The sequence below is a fragment of the Falco cherrug genome, chromosome 5, assembly GCF_023634085.1.
Source record: "Falco cherrug isolate bFalChe1 chromosome 5, bFalChe1.pri, whole genome shotgun sequence".
In the NCBI taxonomy this organism is placed as follows: Eukaryota; Metazoa; Chordata; class Aves; order Falconiformes; family Falconidae; genus Falco; species Falco cherrug.
The window spans coordinates 33878627-33904645 of record NC_073701.1 but is presented as its reverse complement, the minus strand read 5'-3'; the positions used below and the strand labels follow the sequence as shown (position 1 = coordinate 33904645).

The window sequence follows — 26019 nt, the reverse complement described above, 5'->3', positions numbered from 1 at the left end:
TGTAATGTGGGATCAGGTTTCCCCAGCCTTTTGAACAAACAGGGAGTCAGTCACTTGAGCCTTCCTACCAACCCATTCCCATTGCACTAGCAGTGGGTGACCTGTGGGGAAGGCAGACAACGGTAAAACAGCTTTGTGTGATAGGAGACTCTAAGAACAAAGCCTAACCCAGCCCCCCCCCCAACCACATTTTCGTTGCATTAAAAACTGGTGTAGGAAAACTGATACCTCATAGGTGAAAGGATTTAATTTACTCTATTTTGCAGACTTACTTGGCACTTCTGAGGTACTGGCCTTTCATGTTTATTTGATGCTTAGGATTAGCATCGTCATTCTACTTGCCCTGCCCCATGTGGACATTTCCCCACTGAATTTGCATTCACACACCTATGTTCATCTTACAGATATATTAAGAGGGAGGCTTTGTTGAGGGTTAATATTAATTTATTTCTCTGAAGAAGAGATTTCAAATGTTGCTCAGGTCAGCTGCAGAGAGACTCAGTGATCTTTGTCCTAATGGGCAATTGGTTCTCATCACATAACCAATATCACCACAATGACAAATTGATGTGATTCTCTCTCTGCCCAGGAGGTTCAGCACTGGAATAGCAGGGAGTTTTGCAGGTCAGGAGTGAGGTGCATTGCCAAAGCTCTATGGGGGAAGCTTGCACAGTGCATGTCTATACTCTGCTTGACTTAATCAATGCTAAGATTCCCATTTTCAATTAAAACAAAATTTCCCTCCTCCCCCCACACACGTGTGTGCACATGTGTGCATGCACACAAGAGATTTTGAAGTTGCAATTCAGCTAAGCAGTTTCGGTTTAGAGTCTATGCCTTTTGCTTGGATTTGAGGTTCACAGTCTTAAGGTGGCCTCTTTGCTTCAACATGTATGCCAGGGTATGTTCATGTTCAGAGCCCTCTGCAAATTTCCACCCGTGTTGCCCAAGATGCATTCTGTAATTAATTCTTCAGTCTCTGTATTAGCTGGAAACCAGAAAGCAGTTGATCTGTATGCAAAAGAAATGAGTGTTAGCCCTTTTGCCAACCTTTGTTTGTGCTTAATACCATGGCTTTGGTTTTGTTTTGCTTTTTTTGTAATGGGACAGTCTGAACAAGTAAATGTCTATATGGCTTACTTAGAGAGTTTTACTTCCCTATGTGGATAAAAATCTATACACTTTACCAAAACAGCTATGCTGAGTTTGTAAATATTTATTCTGCTCTGTGTTGTTCTTCTGATATTTATAGGCCAGAGCTATCCGTGAACTGGTCTTGATTTTAGTCATTTCTGTTTGGCTTTGGGAATAGCCTCTGGCCTCTATCAAATCCCTGCTTGTTTGGATGTAATTGCAAAAGAAAGAACAAAAATAACTGGCCTGGCAAAGTGGTGAGCTCCATCTATCCTTCATCCCCTACTGCCTGTGCTTTTCAGAGCAGTGTTGTCCTCTCCACATGTGAACAACTCTCTCTCATCCATACAGCCCTGTATTAAACACCCACAGGTGCCCTTTCCCTTCTAGGCAACACTGACACTGGAGGCTTTCTGTGAAGGCTTCATTTATGACTATGAAAAATGTACCTTCTTGTGCAGTTGTTAAAGCCTAAGGCTTCTGGTTTTCAGTTAAAACAAAAATTATTGCTGAAGAGTTCCTTGATGAATTTTATCCTGAATCTTTAATAAATACATGAAGAAAAAAAGCGATCCGAAGAGATGTTCTTCTGGTCCTTGACCATGCAGTTTTCTACTGCTTTTTTGTCATCTTACAGCAAAAAGCAGTTGCAAAACTGATACCCTGTAAAGAGGAATGGGGCAGAATCTGAACAGAATGAGAAAACACCCGAAGAGTAATTTTGTGGTATCTTTGCATCCTTCTCTACTCAAAATAATTCCTGTTCTAAAAAAAAATGCAAGATTATTCCTGCTTAGCATGAAAATGGGAGGCCCCAGTGTTTGAGTGGGGTGTAGCTGCACGAAGCACCTGGTATTCACATAATGATGGAAAAACAACAGTTTGGTGATCTGATGGTGAAGCAAAGGAAATGGATCTTTCTAGAGGCCACTCACGCACTCTTGGGTTCTTCTCCACCTTAGGGAAAAACAAAATCTGAATGCATTTTCCTGCCCTGTGGTTTCCATTCTAATCTAATGATATGAAACCTCTCTTTTCTTCTCCTCCTTCTCTTGGGAATCCGAAAGCAGATGCTCCTGCTGCCTGCCTTGTGCTGTGTTCTCTATGCTCCCTTCCCTGGGTTCCTAAGGGTTGTAGAGTTTTGTATATATGTTCTGTAAATATTTAAAAGGTACAATGGTAAATCCCAAACTGCCCTGGGTTTGCCCCCACCCAGTGTATGATGGGGTTGAGCAGCACTTTGTCCCTGCTGAGCTGTGGCAGGAGAACTCTACTGGGATCGCTCCAGTGCTGGTCAGTAGGAGGGACTGGCGGAAGTGTGTGGGTTGCATTCTTCCTTTTGAATCCACCTGAGATGACCAGGCAGTTTTCTTGGACAGCCTGGGCAGGGGTACTGTATCAAACTGGCTGCATCTTCAGGACCTCTGTGTATTTAGGAAGTCTGGTGACCCACGAGAGAGCAGTCTGTGTGTGTCACAGCCATCTCGTACCGCTTAAGTGTTGTTTGTTGACTTTCACAGCAGAGTAGGAAGCAGTTAATAACTAGGTTTGCCGATTTTTCTCTCAAAGCAATGTGGATTCTTGTTTCTTAACTCGACTTCTGAGATTCAATCTGTTTAGTAGGATTATGTGGGCCCTGGTAGACTTCATACTGATATTGCTTTGCTACATCTAAGAAACAAGATACAGACTTTAAATGTCCCTTGAATTTAATTTTGTTTTTTTGTTCTTTAATAGAATGGCATCAGCTGTCTTGTGATGTGTTTGGGGTTTTTTTGCTTGCTTCCAGGAAACTAGCTGTTTGTTTCATTTATCCTGTTTACCATTATGTTTCTAGTTCTGGCCTCTGAGTGCCTTTAAATAGCATTCTGCTCATGGTTGCAGTTTACCATGCACCTCATTGAACTGTGAATAAACACCTCCATAGGAAGTCTAGAGAGAGGATTCCTGCTCCTTTTGTTAGTGGAGATGGCATCCTTTAGATGTGTATTTTGGCGTTGTGCTCAACCGAACAAGGGGACATATTTGCAGAATTAATGCATTCTGCCTGCATAATAAGTACCCTGTGGCATTTGTGAAGCTGCAGGGGAAGGGAATCCAAGCTCTTCACTCATCAGCTGTGTACCACATGGCATTCCAAGATGTGCCCTCGGTGACATTCAGAGACCAAGAGTGTGTAAGCACACAGCAAAATCTTGGCTGAATAGGGAGCTTTTTTTAAAAAAAAAAAGATTTTTAAATGATACGAGGTCATATTAGTGCAGATTGCAAGCTTGTGATTTCAGGGTAGTGTTAAGCTTATGTCCCTCGCAGCCTTCCACTTGGGAGACCCAGATCTCCAAGTTCTTGTATAGTACAGAAGTGTCTAGAAGCACTTCATATTTAATTAAAAGATCGGTTGTATACTAGCTTACATCTTGTCTTCACAAAGAAACTACATCTATCGGTGAGTAGAGTTCTAAGTAAAACTGTGCTAACTAAAAATTTGTGCAGAAAGCTGTGTGCAAATGCTTAGGGGTTTATGTTTGCAGTTAACTGTAGGTTAAGGTAAGAATATGAATTTAGATTTTGATAACTGTGCCTAAAAGACTGTATGTTTGCATGTGTGTTTATTTCATCTTTGAATGGATTAGGTGCTTTGAGCTGAGCCACTCCTGTTCTGGACTTAGTTTCCACTCAGTCAAGGGGGTACAACCCCTTGTTACATAAAATAAATTAGAGGTCTTATTTTCACTTTAATTTGATTTTTATAGGTTTTGTTCAGATGCCATCAGTTGAGCCAGAAATACAAATAGTGTTATTAACACAAAGAGGCTTAATAACAAATGAAGTACCAGTGACCACTGTCTCTTTCTCAGGTTACCGCATGCCTTCATTATGCCTGTGGCATGAAGGAGACGTGACCTGCGTCTCTTTTATCCTAGCTCAGTGAAGTACAGTTTCATGCCTTGAACTCTGCAATACTGAACTAATGAGTTAAATTAGTCCATACACTGAACTGGTTTATTTAAGCTTGAATAATTAAGACTGAAGTTGATGGCTTCATAGTATAAGCTGATTTACTGCTCCTGTGGGAGTGCCTTCCCAGTAGCGCTCGTTTCACTGTGTAGGGAGCTGAATCCAGGGTGCTAAATTAGCAGAAAAACTGACGCAGCAGGGAGAGGGAGTGCTTGAGAGACATGAGCTTGTCTTCTGCCTGTTTAACTATGGAACTCGCAGACCAGGCAGTAAGATCCACGACTGTTCGATTGTGGGGGAGGAGGAAGAACACACAACAAGGACAACGCGGGGCCGTGAAGCCCCTGACCCGAGTTGGCTGGAGCTGCTCCGAAGCCCCAGCTCTCGCTGCACAGCGGTGGTGGCCGGGCTCCTGCGGTTCCTGCTGGCCTCTGCCCCCTCCTCAGTTTTGCAGGGAGGGATTGGCAGTGGAGCAATGCAACGAGACGGACTGGGGAAATGATCCAGCTTGAAAATAGCCCTGCAGGGTTTTTTGAAGATACATGTATGGGTTTTTAGCCAGCTTAATTCCTGCATCCGATTCACCAGAAAGCACAGATGGGTGCTTTATGCGTATGTGCCTCAGTGCACCCAAAGTGTGCATGGAGGCAGGGAGGAGCTGGAAGAGCTGCTGAAATGGTGGCAGCTTGGTTTATGTAGATTCCTTCACCAGTTTAAAGTGTGTGTTTGTGTGTGTGATTTGAATAATGTGTTTCTGAATTTCATGCTGCGTTTCTGTCAGTGCATTCAGTCCTGCTCATCTCAGGTGGATTATAGCTGAACCCTCCTACTCTGTCCAAATGCCTTGGAAACATGTAGCCTAAACTGCTGTCTCCTTGGCCATTTTTTCAGGCTCCAAAAAGTTTGTTTATTATGGAAATAAGGTGGGGGGTGGAGAAAAAAAGAAAAAAAATTGGTTAAAAACAAGCACAGCAGCTGATGATGGCAAGGCCAGTAGCTGGCTGCGTGCTCCAGTGGTATAAGGCAAAGATGCTGCTGCTGAGGTGACTGGTCTAAACTCCATGACAAATGAAGGGTTAACAATGCATGGATTTCAAGGGGCTTTGTTTAGTTTCCTTTGGTTTTATTTTATTTTCCTTTTTTTTATTTTACTTTTTTTTGTTGTTGTTGTTTTTTGTTTAATTTCTGTGTTCTGGCCACACCCAGGAGAACCGTCTGCTTTTGATTTCTCCCTTTACGGTTACATGGTAAATTTTCTTTCTCATTCTTCAGAGATGGAAACATTCAAATACTATATATATACATTTATTATTTTTTTCACTGCTCATCATGTTGCTTGTTATTTATTGCAGAGTCTGAGGCCAGACTAAAAGGGTGGCAGTTACTCGGTCTCTTCAGGCCCTTTGAATAAACCTTTGGATAAAAAGGGGTTGGTCTGGTACTGCAAATTACTCGCCAGTCCTAAAAATGTTTGCTGGGGTTATTTAGCGTTCACTGGGTACTCTGAGGCTTAAACTTATTTTCTGCTTGGAAGAAGTTCCTGGCAGTTGCTGGTGGAGAGGAGTTGTTGAGAATTTCAGCCTTGTTATCGTAATGGCATTATTAAACCTAAGCTCTTTGTTTAAATAAAATTTTAGAAACCTTAAGTCTTTTTTTTTTTTTTTTTTTTTTTTTTTTTTAACCCAGGAATTGTATCTTCCCTTCCTCTGCCTCCATACCTACTACTATGGAGCAAACCAGTACCTGCTGTAAAGCTAAGCTAGTAAATATTGGACCTCTGCCACCTCTTTTTCTTTCTTTCTTTCTCCGTGCCCCCCCCACCCCCCACCCAAGTGCAAGGCGACCTTGGGAGGGAAAACTGAGAATTGTTTGGTGTATGTGTATTTAGGTACAAATTAATCCCTATTCTTTACAGGTCATCTCTGAGAAGGAATTAAAAATACATGTATGTGCTTTTTTCTCTCCCACATCAAAAATATGTATATATATCATTGCTAGTTTTTAAACTTAAATAACAAAAATGTCAAGCTTGTCTCATCTGTTTTTCCTGATGAAAATTCAAATGTCCAAGAGATGCATTAAGATGACAAACCAAGGGGGCACAAATACTGGCTCTGCCATAGTCAACTATGTGAAGTGTTAATTTAGCATTGACATTAAATGGCTCTCAACAAAGAGAGTCGCACAAGCTAAGGACTGATCTGTCAATAAAACAAAAATTGTGGTTAATTATGTTGTTCAGAATCAGATTAATTCTGCTTTAATTCACATTGTTAATTATTCTTATATAGTCTGCATGTGGATTGTACCCTACCTTGAGTTAATTTGTTAAAAATATTGAAAATTGCTATTCAGTTTAAAGATATTTAATGACAATGTGGTTTTTAAAATCCCATACAGACTGCACTAATTGCAAACAAATGTGAATTAAAATAGTCTTTGTTTGGTTCTAGCCTGTACAGATTAATGTCTAAAAAAACTGCCTTCCCTCTGCTATCCAGCTTTCAGTTCACATCATCACTGAAGACATAAATTTTGTTCGGTCTCCACAGACTTGTCTAGAACAAACAGAAATTTTCATGTAAGAAGAGGGAAATAGACTCCTCTTGCAGTCGTTACCTCCTCTCTTCCCCCAACCTTTTAAAGATGCTTTTTCCCCATGATATAGAACCAGAGGGAAAGGTGTTGCTCTATTTCTCAGTCTTGCTTTTCTCTGTAGGGCTTCTTTGAAGCAGACATGATACCCTATCCCGTTATAATCAGCTTTGCTATTACACTCCCAGCACCCCCACCCCCTTAGTTCCCTGCAACATATATGAATTATATGCGGTTGGGCTGTTTTATTAGCCCCTATCTCTTGTAGCTCCAACTTTAATTCATTTAAACAGAAAACTTTTATGCTGTTCTGAAAAAGGCATCAGTTTGTTATTTATATAGGTTTTTATTTATAGCTGGAGAAATGAAATTATCTGAAGCTTTAGATTATTAAGTTGGAGCCCAAAGGAGCACTCTCGTTGATTTCAACATTGCAGTACTTTGGCTAAGTTCTTTTATTATTGCTGTTCAGGGGAGGGAAAGATAAAAAACAACCAACCTGCATTTTACAAATGTGTAACAGTTTTGTGCTGGCAACTTAGCTGTGGATGATAAAGGCCAGCATGTGCGAATGGCTTGGGCTTGTTAAGATCAGTATTGTATAGACCTTTAAAAAGCACGTGAAGAATGATGGCTTGCTTGGCTTGTTGCTAACAGTGCTTGGAAATCAAGATGCTATTATTTTTTTTTTTGGGGGGGGGTGGGAGGGTGGGTGGGTGTTCAGTTCCTATATCTTAACCCCAAGCTGTACGGAAGGGGGCTGTGAGTCCAGCATGCGGTTTCCCCAGTGAGGCATAGCTGTAGATCACTCGCATTGCCTCGCTCTCCAGTTAAAATCAGGAGTTTCTATTGCATCAAATGCAAGCTTTGTTCTTCCTGCCTCTGAGGGTATCAGCCAGCAGAGATTACTGTCTGTACATTAAACTGGTATTTGCTGTATACAGGAGCCAGTTACTTTTGTTCTTAAGATACCCTAAAAGCAGAATGCAACAAAGTTGGGTGTTTTCCTTGGCGCTTTTTTTTTTTTCCTTTGGCCCCACTTTCTGTAATGGCATGAAGATCTCTCATCACAGTTGTCTGTAGTAAGATACCATTTCTTACTGGTTAAAATCCTAATTCACTTAGTCACATTGGCTCTGTTTTAATGTCAGTGCACTTACCTCTGTGGAAGGAAGCATGATCTCTTACCCTGCCCTGTTAAGCGACTGCATGACTTGGCAGCAGCATAAGCGTATAGGACAGGTGTGTTGCGTGTGCCTTGATGGATGTGGTAAACCTAAATTCATCTAACTAAAGGGACATTTTAGTAGTACTCGAGCCTCTAGGGTTGTTCCAAGCAAGGCATGTCAATTTTTCTCAGACTTTGTGATCTAACTAGGCAGAGATCTGGTGCTATCCACAGCGCAGAGGTTGCCATCTCAGAACAAAGCCAAGTAAGGTGGGTGGCAGGGTGGGAGGGAGGTAGCAGTGGGTCGGCAGTGTCAGGCAGAACCTGCCTTTACTGATGGATCTGTGTGTAGGTGTTTAGATTGACACTAGTCCAACACAGTACTTGAGGACAGGAAAATTTTGAAACTACAATAGGTGATACTGTGAATCTTAACATTAAGTGATATTTATTTGATGGTGCCACCTAGAAGCCCTGCTTGCTTTCAGGGCCCCATGCGTGTTATTAGGGAAGTTACAGGCATAGGAGTAAACATGAGCTGTGCCCCGAAGAGCTTACAAGGGATGCTTTACAAACAGCCCTTCCTCTCAACAGTTTTCTAAGGTAGGTAATTATTATTGTCTCCATTTTACAGGTGGGAAAAGCAAGGTTCAGTGTTTGATTTGCCCAAAGCTTCGCAGAATTCCTGGTGCCAGGCGTGAACTCAGATCCCTGCTCGCTCTTGTAGCAGTTTCTCAAGAAAACGAAGTGCTGCTCAGTGTCCATGTCCTGTACTGTGTTGGGGGCGGGCGGGGGGTCCTGCAAAGCATGTCTGTTAATTAACAGAGGGGAGAGAAGCCCCGCTTGGGCTTGATGAACTTGCTGATGTCGGAGCAGGGTTTGGTGTTTTTAAACAAACAAACAAAACAACAAAAAAGAATTGTCTCGAGTAACTTTGTACTTCTTTTTTGGTCTGGCCTCAATTGCTTTTATGTTTTCTTTTTTTTTTTTGATTACTCTTGTTATTCTTATGATTACAGTTCCTTTATTTTATCAAATTTAATTTCTTTCGTTTATGAAACATGCATGAACCAACAATGTGACTCTAGGAGGTTATTGCTGAGTTGTGCTGATGTCGATTTCATACTGTGATATTTTTTCTCTATTTACCTAGAGATCAGTATTTCAATATATAACGATGTGCATGTTTTCCCCCCTTCTCCCGCTGCATGCAGGGATTCGGGTTCGTAACTTTCGAGAATAGTGCTGATGCAGACAGGGCCAGGGAGAAATTACACGGCACCGTGGTAGAGGGCCGTAAAATCGAGGTGCATGTCTTCAGTAATTCAATTTCTTCTTTATATTTATTCTTTTGATTTCTTTTTGTGTCTTGCCTCACTTATTTCACATTTGGATCCCAGTCTTGTGTGTGCGTGTGTGTTTGTGTCTGTGTCCTTCACCTCCCTGCACTGAAATGTATAAAAGTTTACACCCCTTATGGAATATTTTTATTGTTGTTTTGGGTATTTTTTCTTTTCTTTCTTCTTTTATTAAGTTTTTTTCCCACCCACTCCAAATTTTTGCCCTTCTGCTGTCTTGATTTTTCCTTTGCTTCAGTTTGCGAGGCTCCAATTTCCTGTTACCAGGCCTGAACAAAACTAACTGAAAGAGTACTGTCCGACTTCTATCTAACTCTGTGTCCCAACAAGGAAGCAGGGGGCCAGCCAGTATCCTCTCTTTCCTCCAAGGCCAGTTCTCCTCCATGCAAGTGTGAGATGGTGCCCATAGTGGGAGGGGAGGGGAGGCATGGGGCAGAAGCCCCGAGTGGGTTGTGCTCTGCATGCTGCTGGTTTCTTGACCTGCCCGCGGTCAGGAGTGGGCTTGGTGAAAGCTAATCCTTAAAGTTTCTAGCTCTCACTACAGGGGAGTGAAGGGTTCATGTTGGTTGGCCAACATGGCCATGTATTGGGCATGCCTGGTGCTGACCAGTTTGGTGTTCCACTGTGTTGAAGGCTAACTGGCGTCCTCCCTCTCTCCCTCTTTCTTTAAATTAAAAAAAAAAAAAAAGTACAAATACTAAAACAAAAAAAAGCCGCCGTTTTTGAGTAAGATGTCTGCATATTTTGCCTTTTTTTTGTTTTGTTTTTTTTATTTCCCTTTTCAATGGTTTAGCGTTTAGGGCCCTTCACTTGACTCACTCTTTCCATGGTAACTATACACAATGCTGGCGATGGTACGAGTTGGCGGTAAGTGAAATAAAAGCACTAGAGAAGAAGCTTTTTTTTTTTAATTTTTCTTAAAATTACAAAAAAAAAATTAAGAAAGAAAAAATCCATCTGCCATCTCACATTAACACTACGAAATGTGATTTGACTTGTTGTCCCCACCCACCTCCTTCCCCCTTCTCCCCCTTTTATTTTCAATGCTGTTGAGTAATGCCGCCTGGACTTTGGATGTACATATCGTTTTGTAGCAGTCTGAGCTGTTTGATTACTGACTTCATGGTGATTTCCCCTTGCACATCTTACTCAGAGTTACTGAACTCCAGTTTGGCTGGTTTTTATTAATGCACCCATTTCCTCTTTTCTCTCTCCTGCCCCTTTCTGCTGCTCTCTCTTTCTGAGACCTGTTTGTAGCTGTTACTGTTTGTTTTCTCTATTTTTCTTTCTCTCTCCCCCCCTTCCCGGTTTATTTCTTTATTCGGTTAAGTGCAGCTGTTGGTCTCTTTGCTGACTGGTGGTTCCTGATCGGTTCTGGCAATTTTTCCTTTAAGTGCTTGTGTTGCACTTTGCTGTAGCAGCTGATTTCAGGCACTCGCTCCATCTTAATGATTGTCTGTGAGACCCTATCTCCTCCCTACTCCCCTCCCCACCCTCTGACTCAATTGTGGTTTTTTTTCTTTTCTTTCTTTTATCTGTGTGTGTTTAACTGCATGCTCTCAGTCTCATCATTGTTGTTTCCCATTCTTTCTTTTTAAATGTGTAATGTTTCTATTGTTTTGGGTCTGAGAGTAAAATGTAGCTTCAGACTCCCCACTCTGCTTATGCTCACCATCCGTAAGTCTTAGGGGCCCAAGGCAGCTTTTATTTTTATACCTTCTTTTTTTTTTTCTTCTTCTTCTTCTTCACCCTGGCCTCGATTCCCATTTGGCATGGGTTATGATAAATTATTGATGTTGTATCAGGACTTCACCCTCCTTGCAAGAACTTTGAGGCTGTCTGACACGGGGCTGCAGTAACTTGGCTTCCAAACTGGTCCATCTTTTCTTTATCGGCACCATCTCTGTGGTAACACTCCACTTGCTTGAGCAATCAAACTGCTTGTAACTATGCAGAGCTCTGTAAAGAGGGTGGAGGGCACAATAAAACAAAAACAAAAAGACCCAGCTCTACTGCTATGTATTTCTTATTTTTGCTCCATGAGATTTGTGACAAGGAAACAATCTGGGAAGAGATTTTTAAATGGTGGGAGGAAATCTGTGAACGCAGACTGTCCAAACACTTGGTGGCGTTCCAGGTATCTCCTCAAGCCTTGGGAGTTCAAATATAAAGCTGATGGTCTCCAGGCTACTTTTTTCTGTCTAAAAAGTATTCCTGCCAGCCACCTGCTGGGCCCTAGTCCCAATGGTGAGCTTGAAAAACAAGTCAGCTTGTGCTTCACCTGGTCCAGTTCCCCTGCCCTGGGCTGCAGAAGTTATCGCTGCCTTTCAAACAGAACCTGGACCAAACTGCCAAAGTTATGCCCTTTCGATCAATGAGCTGAAAATAAGCATGCACCAAGGGGTGGCAGGGCAGCGGAGAAGCTGCACTTTACTCTCGTTGGCCTTTTGTTTAATGCATAATTTTAAAGTGCCACGTTTAGCTGTAACTTTTACTATTAAATGGCAACTGTTAAAAGTAATTTAAAGATTGCATTCTTGTAAATTTAGTTGTTTAATTTATTTTGCTTAGAGAAGTATAGTGTGTGTGTGGTATTGAAGAGTTTTCCACAGTTTTCCCTAACATGCAGTGCTTCCTTCCCTCTCCTCCCCATCCCCTTTCTTACTTTTAGGTTAACAACGCCACTGCACGAGTGATGACCAATAAGAAGATGGTCACACCATACGCAAATGGTAAGAGAGACTGTTTGTACTAATGATAAGCTGAAAGGTTTGAAGAAAGACAAAAGGGAAAAGTCATGACCTCTCTGCAGGACTGGAAAAATAACCCTAAAAGAAACCAACAAACCACCACAAATCCTAATATATAGCATTATTCTTCAGTATAACCCTTAAGCGTTTATTAAGGAATACCATTTTACAGATGGAGAAGTGGGGACAGAGTAGTAGTGACATGCCTAACGTAGCCAAGCTAGGTAAAGAAGCCAAGGACTGATGGGTTGCCTGCCACTACTGGAAGTTGATGCTGTACAGTGGGACGTGCAGTCCTCCGGAGTCTTATTGCCACCACATAGATACCTAAATATGAATGCAGAGGCATAACTTAAGATACATGATTAGTTATATTTTTGTTTAGGCTTTTAACTGTAAAAGTACAGCTGCCCCCAAGCAGCTGGGGTAACAGGTACTGCACTGCCTTTTTGCTTGCTTTTTGTTACAGGCTGTGCCTGTGTTCAGTCATTTTCCAGTGAACCTGAATAGAGAAAAGACCAAGTTGTCTGGGTAATGAAGAACCCTGTTTTGTGGAGATACCTTTGTGGTTCTGCCTGTGCAGTGACTTTATTGCATAGGCATATACAGCATAAAAAGTCGTTCTTCTCCCAACAGAACTGAATGCTGCTTTGACAGAGATTTTGAATCTGAGTCTTGGTCCTGAAGCAGGCAGAAAAGTTCTTTTTGGTTTAAAAATGTTCCCAAACAGGTTCATCAAGGCAGAAGCTGTGTATAGGTAGTTGCTAGAGTGAGAATCCATTTTGATTACAAATGTAAGACTTGGAAGTCAGAAGATACGGATTATATTTGTAGCTCTGCTACTGACTTGTTGCATGGCTCTTGGTGAATAAATCTTACTGTGGTTACAGAACTGGGAAAACAGGGCCAGACAGAAAGGCTGGGATTCTGAGTCTTGAGTGTCTGAAAGGAACCGGGAGATTTGTAGCAAAAGGCAGCACAGCCATATTACATTGTCCTGAAAACAAAGGTATAAAATGTGCATGTGACTGGTAACAAAACTTGGCTTACTTGTGAAACCCTGCTAACAGGCAGGAATATTTTGCTTTCACAGCCAGCAATTTAAAGCCAGCTTTAAAGTTACAGAAAGGTATTTAATATTAGGTCAGTCTTAAGGCATACCGACGAGTCGTTGTGTGACACTTAGCAAATTTGAGCGTTGATCCCAGTCTTCTCGTTGCCACCGCTCACTTGAGTATTTTGCCATCAAGTGGGCAGCCAGCAGCAGCGTGCCCAGTCTTGCAGAGGGAGTGTGCATTACATCTCCCGTTGATACTCTGCCACCAGATGAAGGGGTGGTGGTGATGGGTGCAGTTCACAAAGTTGTTCATACGGTTTCTAGGCTGGTTAGAGGTGTTAATGTGCAGTAAGTGCATCAGGACTCCAAGACAGAAGAAGGGTATGGATTTATTTTAATAAAAATACCTGTGTGATTGTTAAATGAACAGCTGAGATCTTTCCTGAAAGGAATGCTTTGTGGAAGCCAGCCCAGATCATGATGTTAGCTTTACACCCTTTGTCTTCCTGGATAGAAAGGGCGGGATGGGGGGCCATGATAGGTTTTGAAGATCTGACTGGAAATGTGTTCCTCCTCATACCCCAGTGATGATTTTGAGTGCTTTTCTCTTGTGGGTTTTATGTTGATGATTTGCAGTTCTTGCCAGTTATCCAGATGGTATTAAAATCAATTATCTGGGAAGGCTTTCACCTGAAAAGCAGCATAAAGAAGACAGGAAATACTAAAATAACAGAGAGGAGAAAATGTGAGCTGAATAGACTGAATTGCTTTTTTGTATCATAGTCATGTAATTTAGTTAATGAGGAAATTCAGATACTGTTGCTTTTTAGCAAATCTCTAGCAAGTAAGACAGAAGAGTGTTTTGAGAATTTAAGGCTATAAATTCACATCCCAGTCCTGGGATGACAGTCTGGGCTGGTGGCTTTGAGAGGCTTTGGATCTGCAGCATTCCCAGTGAAAGCAGAGGAGCTGGCAGCAAGGTTCATGCAGGGAACACAGGGTCGCAGGGTGCTGGTGGCGAGTATGCATATAAGGTAGTTGGCATTCCCGCAGGGGGCCTCTGCCCTGCTGCAGATCAGCTGATGTTTTGCTGTTCCCTCCAATACAGTGACCTGCACCTAGAACCTGACATTAGAAAAAGGCAGTTGGCCTCCATCTACACCAAGGGGGATTGAGGCGAAGCAGAAATTGGAGAGAGCTGTGCATGTGAAGCAGGGGCACATGCAGGAGACTGTTCCCCCTACCCATGCTGCCCGCTCCTTCTCTTGGTGTAGATTTTGGCATTCACTGCAGTCTTTGTTGTTTCAGGTTGGAAGTTGAGTCCTGTGGTTGGAGCGGTGTACGGCCCTGAGTTATATGCAGGTAGAGCTTAAGTAGACACTTCCACTTCTGCCGTTTAACTGCAGTGGTGTTTGTTTATGTTCTCAATCTGCTGTTTCTTTATAACCTTTTTACGTTTTTTGTGTTTTTTTGTTTTTGTTTTGTTTTATTCTTTTTGAAATTAAATTAGCGTCCAGCTTTCAAGCAGATGTCTCGCTGGGCAATGACGCCGCAGTGCCCCTGTCAGGAAGGGGGGGTATTAACACTTACATTCCTTTAATCAGTAAGTAGCCCCCGTTGGCCCCTGTATTGTTACTGTGCTTGAGTTAACGATGACCTGTTACCCTTCTTCTCTTCAGTCTGTATAATATATACTTGAAAGGATGGGTCTTGCTGGGAATGAGTTTACCTTGAGCCAAAGTATATGTGCAGCTGCTGTAACTTGTTCATCTGCAGTGTGTTTCTGTCCTGGTGAATGGGTGTTTCTGAGCAATGAGGAGGCTGCAGAACAAGGGGAGGGTGTATGTGAGGAACAGGCCATTTCCCTTGCCCCCCTCCCCTTTCTGAAATCAAAGAAACCAGACAAATCCCTAAAGTACATATTATACAAGCTGCTAAACCGCGAGTCTGCAGGGCCCGTAGTGGCATGCACCTGGACGCACGTTGGGTTGGGTTTGCGCCCTGGGACTCCTTTCCTCTCGGTATCTGTTTATTACGTGTTTGCAGATGCCTCTGAGGTTTTACATCATTCCGTCACGAGCCAGTTTACTCCAGTGTTAAGTGTAATAAAGCAGGCCCCACTATACGTGGAGCCAGTTACTGGTCACGCTTGTTAAATGAAGGTGGGCGCTCAGTAAACTGGCACTTTATGGAAAATTTCTGCTGCTGTTATATGGGCTATCTTGTCTTTCAGGCTTTAAAATGAACATACAGAGGATTGGGTGGCAAAGAGTGGGAGGGGAAAGGAGGGAAGAGACTGATGTAAGTTGGTTGACTTTAAGGGCCTCTTGACAAATTATTTTAAAGAGCCTCTGCAGTTTTGGAAGAGCCGCCTGCTATATTGATAGTAACTCTTTGCGCTTCTCAGACTCTAACCAGACTGCATGGCGGTGTCAAAAGGCGGCGGGGGGATTTGTACCCTGTTTGTGGTGGATGAGGCATGCCAAAGCATTAACCTCTTGCATGCCAAACCTCTCTGCTACCCCTCTTCCCCAAAGGCCATGGTGTAGCAGGAAGTATGTTATCAGATGCTTGCTGGGTTATAAGCATGCCCCTCTGCGGGATTGGTGCAAAATGTCCCACTGCTGTGGAGCTATTGTGTCACTCTGTTTGAAGCAGATCGTTGTTCTCTGGGCAGGAGCTTGGATCCTTTTCACCCTCCACCTTGTCTGTCTTTACAGTTCCAGGCTTCCCCTATCCAACTGCAGCCACTACAGCAGCCGCATTTCGGGGAGCCCATCTGAGGGGCCGAGGAAGGACAGTGTATGGGGCAGTCCGGGCAGTACCTCCCACAGCCATCCCTGCCTACCCAGGGTAAGCACTGGTCATGAGAGCAAAGTGCTGTGCACAAACGTGTCAAATAGCTAATCGGTTAACCAAAAAATAACTAAAATTGTCTGGATGGTGAGAGTCAGGATATTGCTAGTGCCAGAGCATTCTGCACACGATGGCATCCAGTGGGGGCAAATCTAAATTTTTCCATTTTAAGTTCTTGACTGAAACAATTTTCAGTACTTGCAACAGCTTAAAGTGTTGATGGATTCCTTCTCACAGTTTCTCAATTTGTCCACGTGGTATTCGTCTTCCATTGACCCAATATGTTATAGTGCTGCTGAGAAGGACACAAAGAGAGAAGGTCTAAAATTTCTGATAAGGTTCTGCTCTTTGCACTCCGTTTGTGTTTTCATATCCAGGAATGAGGAATATTATCGATTACCTTCATGCCTCACCATCTGGCAGTAGGACACAGAAGAGCCAGTTACCCACAATGGATTTGCTTTCTTTGTTGGAGACGGTTTAAAAAGGTTTAAAACAAAGATTAATCAAGTCCATTAATTTAAAGCTGGGAGTGTTTGGGGTACAGGGAGAACGAAAGTGCAGTGTTCTTCTAACTGTTCTATGAAGCAGTGGTGAATGCGTGGCCTTAGTGTTCTTTGCCCTCTGACTTTCCACTAGTAATGCAGTGGAATAGATGCTGTTACAAAAGAATATTCTTCTGTTTTAAAGTACAGGGAACTGGGTTTGTATATGAATTTTGTTTTGGGGTTTTGTTTGTTTACATGTGATGGAACAACAGATAAATCAACAAATTGCTTCCAAGCTCTTTTTTGTTTTGTTTCTGATTTTGAGGATGTTTTACTCATATTCCCTGTCTCTGGAATTTTACTTGCCATATTTTCCAGGCAATGTTCTCAGAAAGAATAGGAGTAGAAATGAATCCTTCTACGTGGACTGACCCTTTTTTCCTTTGGACTAGCCCCAAAAGGGAAGAAAATTAAATCTTTTATTAAAAAGGGAGGTGGAAGCCACACACATCAGTGCGAGGAGCTGGCCTGATACAGGCTGGATAAGCTTGCAGTACCTTCTGTAGCAGATTAAGTGGTGAAAGCTACTGTGGCCCTTTCTTTTTAGAGTCCAGTCTGATATTTAAAGTAGAGCTCAAGGAAGCAAGCTGCAGTGGTCGTGTATCTGTCTAGCTTTGCTCTCCAGCAAATCTGGGAATGTTTACATTTAATTCACTGAAAGACTTTAAATGAAACCTCTTGTCTGAACATGTTGGCCTTCTGAACAGGGTGTTTCTTCTGGGTTTTCAGATCCACCTCTTTTTGCCACTGCTCCTAGTTTGTATTCTGTATCCTGTAACCATAGCCTGTGACCTGCAACTTGCCTGTCTGTTGCTCTAAAAATGACCCAGACTGGTTTTATTAGGGAGTGCTTTACAGTGAAATAGAGAAGCAAAGCTAGGTTAACTGCTGCTGTTTAGCAGAATATGAAATACTTGCACTGGGGAGGGGGGAAGTGCTCTTCATCCCTGGGAGTAACAGCTGGAGCATTCCTAGCAAGAGGCTGTCACAAGTGGCGCAGTGGGAGAGACTCTAGGCTTGTATTTGATATGAACTCAGCCTTGAGTCCTGTATAAAAGATTCATTTCCATTTGGAATATGGGCTAGGCTCCAGTGATTATCCCTTCCAAATACTGTCTCATGACTCTGTTTACTTACATTATGTTGAGTTTGTCTGACCCTGCTGACTGATTTCATGTCTTCATGGGCAGCGAAATCCAGGAAACCTTTGCAGGGCAGCAGTAAACAAAGCAGGTTCACAAACAGCCCAGAACCATCCCTAGTCCCAAGCACTAGGATGTAGTTAATAATGCGTTTATTGTCATCGTAGTCTGAATCTCTACAAGATAATTCTGTAGAGGGAATTTCATTCCTCATGGAATAATACAAAATGTGCTGTTCAGTTCCATGTTGTGGTAACCTGTAGGAAAACCACCACTCCATGTGGGCACTCTTGACCTCATTGGAGTCGGGGGCAGGCACTCATTCCTGACGCCTTATGCTGCATCAGTTGCTTTCTTCCTGGCCAGTGTAAAGATGACATCATAACATCAGTCAGCAAAACATGAGTGGTCAAGACCTAGTGAGTCTAGAAGATGACAGTAAAGTAAGCTGCAGGCTAACTCAAACCTGGTAGAAGGAATTGGTTTTCACAAACCTCAGTGGTGTTTAAACTTTAAGTTACAAAACTTAATGGTATCACTGTATTTGAGAGCTTAGCAGAATTTAAAAAATACCGAATGTAGATTAAGAAAAGCTTGTTGAAATTGCCATACTGGATCAGACCTGAGGGACATTCAGGTTAGAGTAAGTTTTGACAGTGTCTAGTGCTAGGTACCCCAGAGGAAGTTGCAAGAAATCATATTGTTCTCAATAGCTTTAACATTCATTTCAAGAGCTCATACTAAGATTTACTAACGTGTACATGGAATGTACATACTTACATAAGGGCATGGACATTTATCCAGGCAAGGCTATTCATACCTTAGAAAGCAAGTGCTCAGACCACTGGAGAGGATGTTATGGTTACCTGAGCCTGACCTCAGGATACAAATGCAACCTTCAGTTTATAACCAAGGCAGCATTCAGTGAAAGTAAGGAGACATTATAACCTCTGATATGTAGCATGAGTAAAACCTGTACTGGAACATTGCCCTGGTTTGTAGCAACCATGCTTTCTAAACAAGAATGCTGACAAATAACAACTCATAGCAAAAGCTGTAAGAGTTAAGCCAGTGTGGAAAAAAAAAGTGCCTACTGTAAAACTCTGAAAACCAAATAAACTTGATCCATTTTATTTCTCAAACTATAAGTTAGGATCATGAACAAGTCAATGCCTTAAGTACTTATATAAAAGAGTAGGCTTGTATAGTAAAGAATAATTTAGTCCTGGGAGGGTAAATATATAGGAGATTCACTGACTCAAAGCCAGAAGTAGGTAAAAGTGAGATTAGGTAAGGCAGTAGGGAGGTTTGGAGTGGTTTTTTGGTTCCTTTTACAACACAATCAATTGTTGGTATTCCTAAATGATACAATGGCTGCTTTACAAAACCAGCGTATTTCTTTTTTTCATGGGTGTGTTTTAGCTTGGCTAGTGGGCTTTTTGCAGATGCCACCGAGACTTGGTGAGCTGCTGGGCTACTTAATGCTTCTGGTCTGTCTATGTAACCAGAGTGATCTCTCTGGTTCTCAAATGAAGGAATTCTCTCAGTTTTTGCTAGCGTAAGGGAGTCACAAATACAGATATTCTAGTATATAAATAAACCTTGCTAAATTTCAGCCCTGGCAGTCTGTCAGCCTTAACTAAAGAAGTGGAGGATGAACGTGTACTTGGTTTGTTTGACCCAGGAAGTCTTAATCTTGCCTGTTACCAGTGTTCCTTGCAATTTTCTCTGGAGAACTGATGCTAGCGTCTCTTGCTGACAGGATTCTAAATTAGAGCAATAGTGGCCTGATCCAATGTGGTTTATATTCATCCAGCTGATTGTGTTCAGAATAACTGTTAAAACTGCTAATCTGTTCATAAACCAACGGTCACTTCCTCTGTCATGCGTTTGCCTTTCCTGCAGGAGCAGGTGGAGTATCACTGCTAAAACACTCCTGGTCCTAGATAGAGAACCCAGCAATGTAAGTCACTGCCCCAGGAGCCAAATTCTTTGTTATGTGGTTGTAAAAATTTAGCTTCAACAAATAGGATCTTATGGCCTGCTTCTCCCTGCTGAAGTGGCTCCCCTCTAACAAGGGTCTCTATCTTCGTATCTGCTCCCAGCGCTCTTGGAGACTGTAGTAACTTTGTCCATTGGGAATGGAGTGTACTTTTCCTGGGGAAGACAGCAAGACTAAATTATTCAAGCAGTAGCTAACACTGCAACAGATTTTTTTTTTTAATTTTATTTTATTTTTTAGTAATAGCATGCAGAATTTTGGCAAGATCTGCTGGGCTTTTTTTGTGTGTGTGTGCCTTACAATAGGTGGGTGTCTGAGGGTAGCAGGCTCTTGGCAGCATGTCACATTCCATTTGATGAGTAAAAAATGATAATCAAAATAAAAGCTAGTGTTCCATACTTTCTTTTTCGTTAATGCTGCTGGTAAGTCATGCACATCAGATCCATGAACATCTCAGGTAGTGGGGCTAATGCTTTGCAAAGCCTTGAGTGAGTTTGTGTGGAGCTATTCAGAGGATTAAGCAGGAGGAAATTCCTCAGTATGAAGCACACACTGAACTCAAATGGGTGGGGGGCATCCCCTCTCTTCCTTCCTCATCCTTCCCTGACCCCGTCCCCGAAGTGAGCTGCGTAGTCTTTACGCTAGCACATGCTCTGGTAAGAGTAACTTTTTGGGAACCCCAGGCTCTGGTTTAACAGTTTCCCTGCTTGAAGTTCTGAGAGAAAGAAAACTATGGCTGAAAGCAGAAAAAGCACCATCTCATGGAAACCCTTCCAGTCGCTCCTCTCTGCTACAAAATAGGTCGTTACTACCAGGGACTCCCACTGCACCTTTCAATTCTCGGACCTTGGACCAGTCACCTAACCTTTTTAGCTCATTATCTCTGCTTGTGAAAGCAATGCATTGTGGGTATTTTTGGTTTTTTCTTTTTAATTACATTTCTCTGTGTTTACTTTGATCAGAATTGATTGACTTGTTTTCCTGAGGTGTTGCATCGGTTCTTTAAGATGCTGAATAATACTACTTTGCATGCTTGTGTGATCAGCCAAATCTTATCGCATGTCTAATGTGCAGGGTAAAAGCAGGTGATGTATGGATGTCAGAAACAAAGTCATGCAGCCCTGTGAAGCTCTAAATACGTAATCATACACAACCCTCTGAAACCTACTTCTGACATAGGTGACACCAGCCCCTGTGAGATGCCTTCTGAGAGGGGCTCCTCGATTTCACAAGCCCACTTTATGAAGCCAATGTTTCCATGTGTTTAGGGGGTAACTAAAATCATTCCAGGAGAATGGAGGTTTCTAAACCCTTGTTTCTCTTCTTCAGGACATCAGAACTTTTTGAGTCTATTTTTATTGTACAAGATGGTGGTTCCCCTCCCTCTCTCCTTTGTATACTGTCTCCCCCTCTGCCTACCCCTTCCCCCTTTGCATGCCATGGAAGATGACTTGGAGCCGTCTAGCGTGCGTGCGCACACACGTTCTCTTGCTGATTTGCTCCTGCCAAAAGCCCAGGTTGTGGATTCATACATCACCTGCCTGTGTAAAACGCATGTGCATGCTGCCGTCCTCAATAACCGGAATGTGTTTTCTGTTCTTTTGTTTTTTGTTTTTTGTTTTTTTTTGTTTTTGTGTGGATTTTCTGCAGTGTGGTTTACCAGGACGGATTTTACGGTGCTGACCTCTATGTAAGTACACACACCGGAGCCTTCTCGTCCCCAACCCCTGACAAGCCAGCCTTTTTTTTTTTTTTTTTTTTCCTTTGGTTTGTTTGTTTGGTTTGGTTTTTAAAATATCATTTACTTTAATTTTCTTCTTCCTTGTGGATATATATATTTATATATTTAGGAATGCAAGCATGCTTCTCTGTCACTGCGCTTGCCCCTGGGTGCAAGACCTAAGCCTTTGGGTTTCCTGATCATTGCCAGGGTCAGTTTACTGGGTGTCCTGTCCCCATATGCACACTGGTACTAATCAACCTGAGAGATAATTAGCGAATTCAAATTTCTCTCAACACTTCTCTCGTTTGCATAATTTGGATATAAAAATAACAGGACTGGTTTAGCCTCAGACCTTCCCTTTCCTTCTCCCCTTCCGCCCTCCCCTTTCTCTCCCCTCTTGGGGCCCTTTCAGGTTTAATTTGTGCAGCCCACACTAAACTGAGCAAGCTGTATGTTTAAAAATGTTCGTGTGCTACTGGGATGTGGAGATTATCCCTTTGGGAAAGATACTGGGACTGACTAAAAATGGAGACTGAGATGCTAGAGTGAGAACTGACATCTCATTTTGCTGGTAGAAATGGTGCCTAAATAGGCTAGATTCTCTCGCCTCTTCAGGGAATTGTAAAGTACAAATATGTGGAGGTACTCGGTTAGAAGAGTCAGCAGCCTTCTTCAGTCTGGGAATTAGCTCTGATACCATGGGAAACTCTGTCCTGTCATTGTCCTTGTCCTACGCAGCCAGTCTGTATTGAAAATCACCAGGACGTCTGTGTATATGTAGGTGGGTTGTGGATGGAGGAATTCTGACTGGCCAGTGAGAAAAGCAGTTACCTCTCCAACAGAGAGCTGTTGCAGAGCAGCTATGGTAGGAATATGTCTTTCAGAGCCAAAATGTTCAGGTCCACTCCTGCCATTGCAGCCTGTGGCCTGGCTAGCTCTAGCAGAGTTCCTTTTTGTGGTACTGTAGGTAATAGCTCTTTAGAGCTGGGGAGGTTTTGTGTTGGGTAGTGGCACAGTTGTTGGCATGGTTTTCACAACCCCGCTCCTCTGAAGGTGCTACTCCTGACGTTTATGAAGAGGACCCTGGGCTTAGACTCAAGATAATGGGTGGAATTAGTTTTTGGATTTTGTTGTCTTGTATGGAGGGTCAAGTCTTGTAAAGGTGCTTTTCCCAACGCAGTTGCAAGATGTGCTCTCTGAGCACAGAGATATTCTGTGTGTTTCTTCGTTCTTACATACACTATTGCATGCGCAATCCTTTAAAAATTGATCTGCCTCGTCAAGTGTTCCTTTGTAAAACTGTGTCAAGGACTACAGAGGGTTCTGGGTTTTCCCATGTCCTAAAACACCAGCTTTACAGACCACTGACTTTGCAACAGCAAGCAAGTAAATGAGCAATGCTTAGTACCTTTTCCCTCAGAGTATGGCATGTAAGAGGCTGTCACATTGAAAGGGAAGACTGGCCAGGGTCACTCCCTGTTTCTTCTGAGAAAGCTCCTTCAGAGCTTCCATTGCAAGTGGAGAGAAAAGGCTTATTTAAACATGTTTTAAGGACAGAAACTTTAGTAATGACGAATCCCCGTAGCCGCTTGGTGCTGCAGTGCAGTAACATCATGTAACATAAAACCAAGCTCCCAAGTCAGGTTAGAACTCTTAGATTTCTGGTGACTTTGCTGTTAACAGGTGGTTCTAGTCTCACTGTCAGAAAGCAGGACGATAGAAGAGAGGACTTCACCAAGGTAGATAGTGGTGCTTTTTCCTATGTTATTGCTGCCCAGAGCCCTCTGATGGAGCTCAGGAAAGAGTTACCGTAATCCAAACATGAAATTACCCTTTCAAACAATTTCCTTGGCACAGGTGGAATGACTACAGTGCCCTGTGCCTCACGGATTAGTCATGCTTTTCACTGCAGTAGTTCTGTCCCTTTACTGCGAAAGGCTTGCCCAGGCTGCGGAAGGGATGGCAGAGAGTATTTCAGTTAGGACTGGAGTGGGGAAGTTAAATTGAGTCCACAGGGTTGTGTCAAGGAAGGATGGAAAGGAGCTGGCAGGGAGTGGTTAGTGGTAGGCAAGATGAAGGGGAAGTGTCCCAGATTTGGGCTGCTTTTTCTGCATACATGTTATGCACCAATTTCTCATTTTCCTCCTCCTCCTCTTCCTCACTCCTGTTTTCTTTCCTGGGGCAACCATCCTGCTAGCCATTTCTTCTGTGAAGAAGGCATTCCATCTCTTGTTGGATGCATCCCGCTCTGACAAGACACCTGAATTCATGAAACAACGTGCCCCAGGATGCAGAGGGCTTCATTTCGGATCATAAGAAAGGTTATCTTTCTTCTACAATGGGGTCAATCTGGGCGGCGGGGGGGAAACCCAAACAAACCCACCTGTGCGAAGACTGCTTCTGCCTGTGAAAAGCGTGCTTGCATCCACTGGAAAGAAAAGGCTGGTGAGCCCCGCCGCGGGCTGTTTGTATGATTGTTTCTTTCCACAGCTGTGTTTTTTTGAACTGCTCTTCCTGTGTTCTGTTATAGAATAGTCTTACAGGAACCAATCATTAGCGCTAAAATACCTCAGGTAGGAGTGCCAGTGTGACCTGCCAACCGATCAGATTGTGGATTGCAGTGGAAAAAACTGAATTATACTAACCATTCCAGCACCACATTAGAGATGGGAACAGAGGCTTTTTTAGGGCAGTGCAGACTCACGTGTGATCCAAGCCCCCGCTGTAGCAGGGCGGCATGTGTCCAGATTTCACACCGAGTGGCATTTCATTTTTTTTAAAAAAAAAAAAAAGTAAATTCAATGGAAGGGTTAACCAGGTCATGCTTGTCCCATTACCATGTAGAAGCACCTGCTGCAATGGACACCGTTGTCCTGTCACCTCTCTTAATTCATTCATGCTCATTCCTGGTGCACATATGCCACCCTTCTAATAAAGAAATACTGGAAGTGGTTCTGGCCCTTTCTGCTTTTTAACTTCTGTTACAGGGCAATTTGGGGGTCAAGACACATTTGAGATACAACAAATAAAAGACCCTAAAATTGGGCTCCCTGCCTAAACTTGGCACAAGCTCAAATGTATCTTAACGGGTACCATGAGTCACACATTTCTCCAGGGGTGTGGGAATGCTTGTGTCTTAAGTGGTGTAAAGGCTCTGAAGTAAAGAGAGCCAGCAACACGCTTTGTGCCCCCATCTAAGGCAGCAAGGGAAAAAGAAAAGGGAGGCTTATGCAATAGGATACACTGATAGAGTAAGCTGTAGTTTTGGATTTCCTCATGTTCTCATTGGATTGATCACCTAACGTGGACCTCAAGAGTGGAAGAGAAGATGGAATTAATTTGAGCTGAACCATATAGTCTTAAAGAAAGTGCTCATTTACTTACACTAACGTGCTCAGTAATTGGAATGCTGCTTTAACTGGGATTGCAGCTTCCTGTATATGTTATTTTGCCATGTTTGTGTTGCTTCAGAGAATATATAATATTGAAAAAGCTATCATCTAATGTTAAAGAAGGAATTAAAAAAAACCACTGTCCTGCTTTGTTGATGAGCCAAGGACGATAACATCACAGAAGAGTAATTTTAAATTTGGGCTTTTGTGAATACTTGAACAAATATGGTTGTTTTGACAATTGAGATCTATAGGCACAAGCACTGCACATTCACTTGGGGAAGGGGGTTTAGAACAGCCCCAGCAACACTGGCAGGATATCCAGAGAAAGAGAACTTGAATTAAGATAAGCAGCATTTGGGGTTGTGTTCATCTCACTCACATGCTCCCCAGACAATCCAAAAGACTGTACCAGAAGGGACCAATCTTGATTTAGACGGTTCTTTCAGCTGTTACTTACTGCCCAGTAAATATGCATAAGCCTTTTCCTTAGTTTCTCTATTTCCTTGTCGAGGCAATTTTTAAACTGTCCCTTTGCTAGAAATTTCTCTGACCTAACGTCTTTGTGAGAAGCTCAGCCACACTCATTTCTTTTGAGATGAGGCTAAAGATTTTAAAAATTGAACCTAGAGGTGTAAACCCGCCCTGTGGAATCACTTCACTTTAGATGGAGTGGGAGTTCGCATGACTGTCCTGGGTTTCAGGGATTATGCCACTCAGTGGTGTCTTCTGTTGCAGTTTGGCTGTGGCACTGGAGGATTATGGTACAGCTAGCAAGTTTTGTGGGGGTTTTTTAACTATTATTATTTCTTGAATTAGGAAACAGGCTTGTTCACGTTTGTTGAAGATGCTGTACTCTGTTATAGATTATATTTACTAGAGTACCTGAAGTGAGTGGCATCAGAAACCACTAGGGGTGGCAGGACTGTATAGCTGAGGTTATGGATGAGCTCTGCATACCAGTTAAAGTTGTGTGTGAACAGGAATAGCAGGAGAAAATAACTGGTGCATTGGACAAGCTGAGCAGGGCTGTAGATGCATTGATGGAGTTACGGGTGGGTCCTGGGTTATGGAGCATCAGCTGGGTAAGGCAACCTGCACAATGTCTCCTTTGCTCTGTACTGATCCCAGAGCTTGGTGGAAGCATTTATGAAATCATGAGTAATAGTCGCAACTTTCCTTCTCTTTCCTTCACCCTCTTTGGTGTATTTGGACCTGCTGGTCATGCTAAATACATCCCTGTGTCAGAAATCCCCCAGCTGTCCACACTCATTGCTCCTATGACAGGAACGTACCATGGCCATTATAGTCCCCATTTTTGGTTTTATTTGAAGTA

General features: G+C 42.7%; 1 protein-coding gene across 11 annotated transcripts in view; it reads left to right on the top strand.

The window, feature by feature from the left end:
* The window catches only part of RBFOX2 (RNA binding fox-1 homolog 2), a 174302-nt gene that overhangs the window by 136827 nt on the left and 11456 nt on the right, over positions 1-26019 (top strand). For 6 of the 11 annotated variants that reach the window (XM_055711374.1, XM_055711373.1, XM_055711380.1 and 3 more), the window contains 6 exons: positions 9070-9162; positions 11885-11945; positions 14329-14382; positions 14531-14623; positions 15741-15873; positions 21219-21258. In XM_055711374.1, the coding sequence (XP_055567349.1) occupies positions 9070-9162; positions 11885-11945; positions 14329-14382; positions 14531-14623; positions 15741-15873; positions 21219-21258 (474 nt within the window). Of the gene's footprint in view, positions 1-9069; positions 9163-11884; positions 11946-14328; positions 14383-14530; positions 14624-15740; positions 15874-21218; positions 21259-23821; positions 23865-26019 lie in introns of all 11 variants that reach the window. The other 5 variants (XM_055711378.1, XM_055711375.1, XM_055711381.1 and 2 more) reach the window with 3 other exon arrangements.